The sequence below is a fragment of the Haplochromis burtoni genome, unplaced genomic scaffold (assembly GCF_018398535.1).
Source record: "Haplochromis burtoni strain Fernald_Lab_line unplaced genomic scaffold, NCSU_Asbu1 Contig_6515, whole genome shotgun sequence".
Classification (NCBI taxonomy): Eukaryota; Metazoa; Chordata; class Actinopteri; order Cichliformes; family Cichlidae; genus Haplochromis; species Haplochromis burtoni.
This window is the reverse complement of record NW_024588875.1, coordinates 1-1,225: the sequence shown is the minus strand read 5'-3', so window position 1 is coordinate 1,225 and position 1,225 is coordinate 1. Positions and strand designations below refer to the sequence as shown.

General features: G+C 40.6%; 1 protein-coding gene across 1 annotated transcript; it reads right to left on the bottom strand.

Annotated features, from left to right (window-relative positions):
- Positions 1-21: 21 nt before the first annotated feature.
- On the bottom strand, positions 22-1,199 carry LOC106633026 (the record flags this gene model as incomplete). Its single annotated transcript, XM_014331794.2, has 2 exons — positions 560-1,199; positions 22-240 (listed from the first exon to the last, which is right to left on the bottom strand). Coding segments are annotated over exons 1-2 (713 nt in total), but the record flags the coding sequence as incomplete, so codon positions are not given.
- Between the last annotated feature and the right edge of the window lie 26 nt (positions 1,200-1,225).

Below are 1,225 nucleotides of genomic sequence, written 5' to 3'. Positions count from 1 at the left end.
TAATTGACAAGTGATACAAACCTATGAGGCAGGTAATACATCACATCCGGTTTACCAGATGGACAGCGTGACTGGCTAACTGGACGGATCAGGTGCGTGTTCCACTTTCTTTTGCATTCATCCAGATCCCTCTGAAGCACAGCCATGAAAATGAAGTGCACCAAGCACATGTGTTCATAACTACCATTAAAGAGGTGCATTTCCTTCATGTCACTCAAAAGGTCCATCCAGAACTGTGTTCTAAAAAAGACAAAAACATACCATCAGATCACAAATCACCAGCCTTCAAAGCCTCACTATTTCTTACATTTATGAAATTGTTTCTTGAGTTGACGTAAAGTGCGTGCATTTTGGATTTCTATTCATCTCTCTTTCTTTATTGACTATTACAGTTTATATTTTCTATCTTATACTTGTATGTAACATAATGGCTACACATTGAAGCTATAAAGGAAAGGTGGTGTAATACACATCAAGGCTTCTGCATCACAGACTATATAGTACAGCCACACTTTTATCTGCTTAATATAGTTGTTTCTTGAAAAATTTTAAAACCTACCGCTGTTTTCTGAAGTACGACCACCAGCTTTCAATTCTTTGATTTGTTATTGAAGATCCATACATATGACTGGCAGCTCCTGCAAAAAAATCCTGATGAGATGACCGTAAGGCACAATGCATTGCTGCCATCGTCCCATTTTCAGTGCCACAGTCTGTGCGAAGTCGCACTGGTATGACTCCAAACTCTGAAGCACACTGAACGTAGTGTTGAGCTATGACTTCTGGGTTGCTGTTAGTTGCTCCGCAAACCAACCATAATACCTTCCGCGAATAGCCATCAATACAACCACTGATAGTCAAACCATATGGCTTTAATTTGTCATATCCATCAACATGCCAAGTGTGGTTTGGTCCAGGTGAATCGTAAACTCTTCGTACAAACTTTTTCCTTGAGCGCTTTTGGACTCCAGATGGGTCGAGCTCTGCCATTATCACCATGACATCATGCCTTTTCACAGAAAGATGGCGTTTCTGACGCAGTGTCTGCCACATTGAACGGTATCCATAATGTTGACCAGGTCCCTTCAGCTCTTCTATTATTGCAGCACGAATCAAGGCCTGACTTGAGTAATCTTTTTTGCGGGACAGTGATAAACTTCTTAATCTACATTTAAGTGTGGTCAGACTGATCTTCTGTTTATGTTTTGAGGCCAAAATGTCCAAA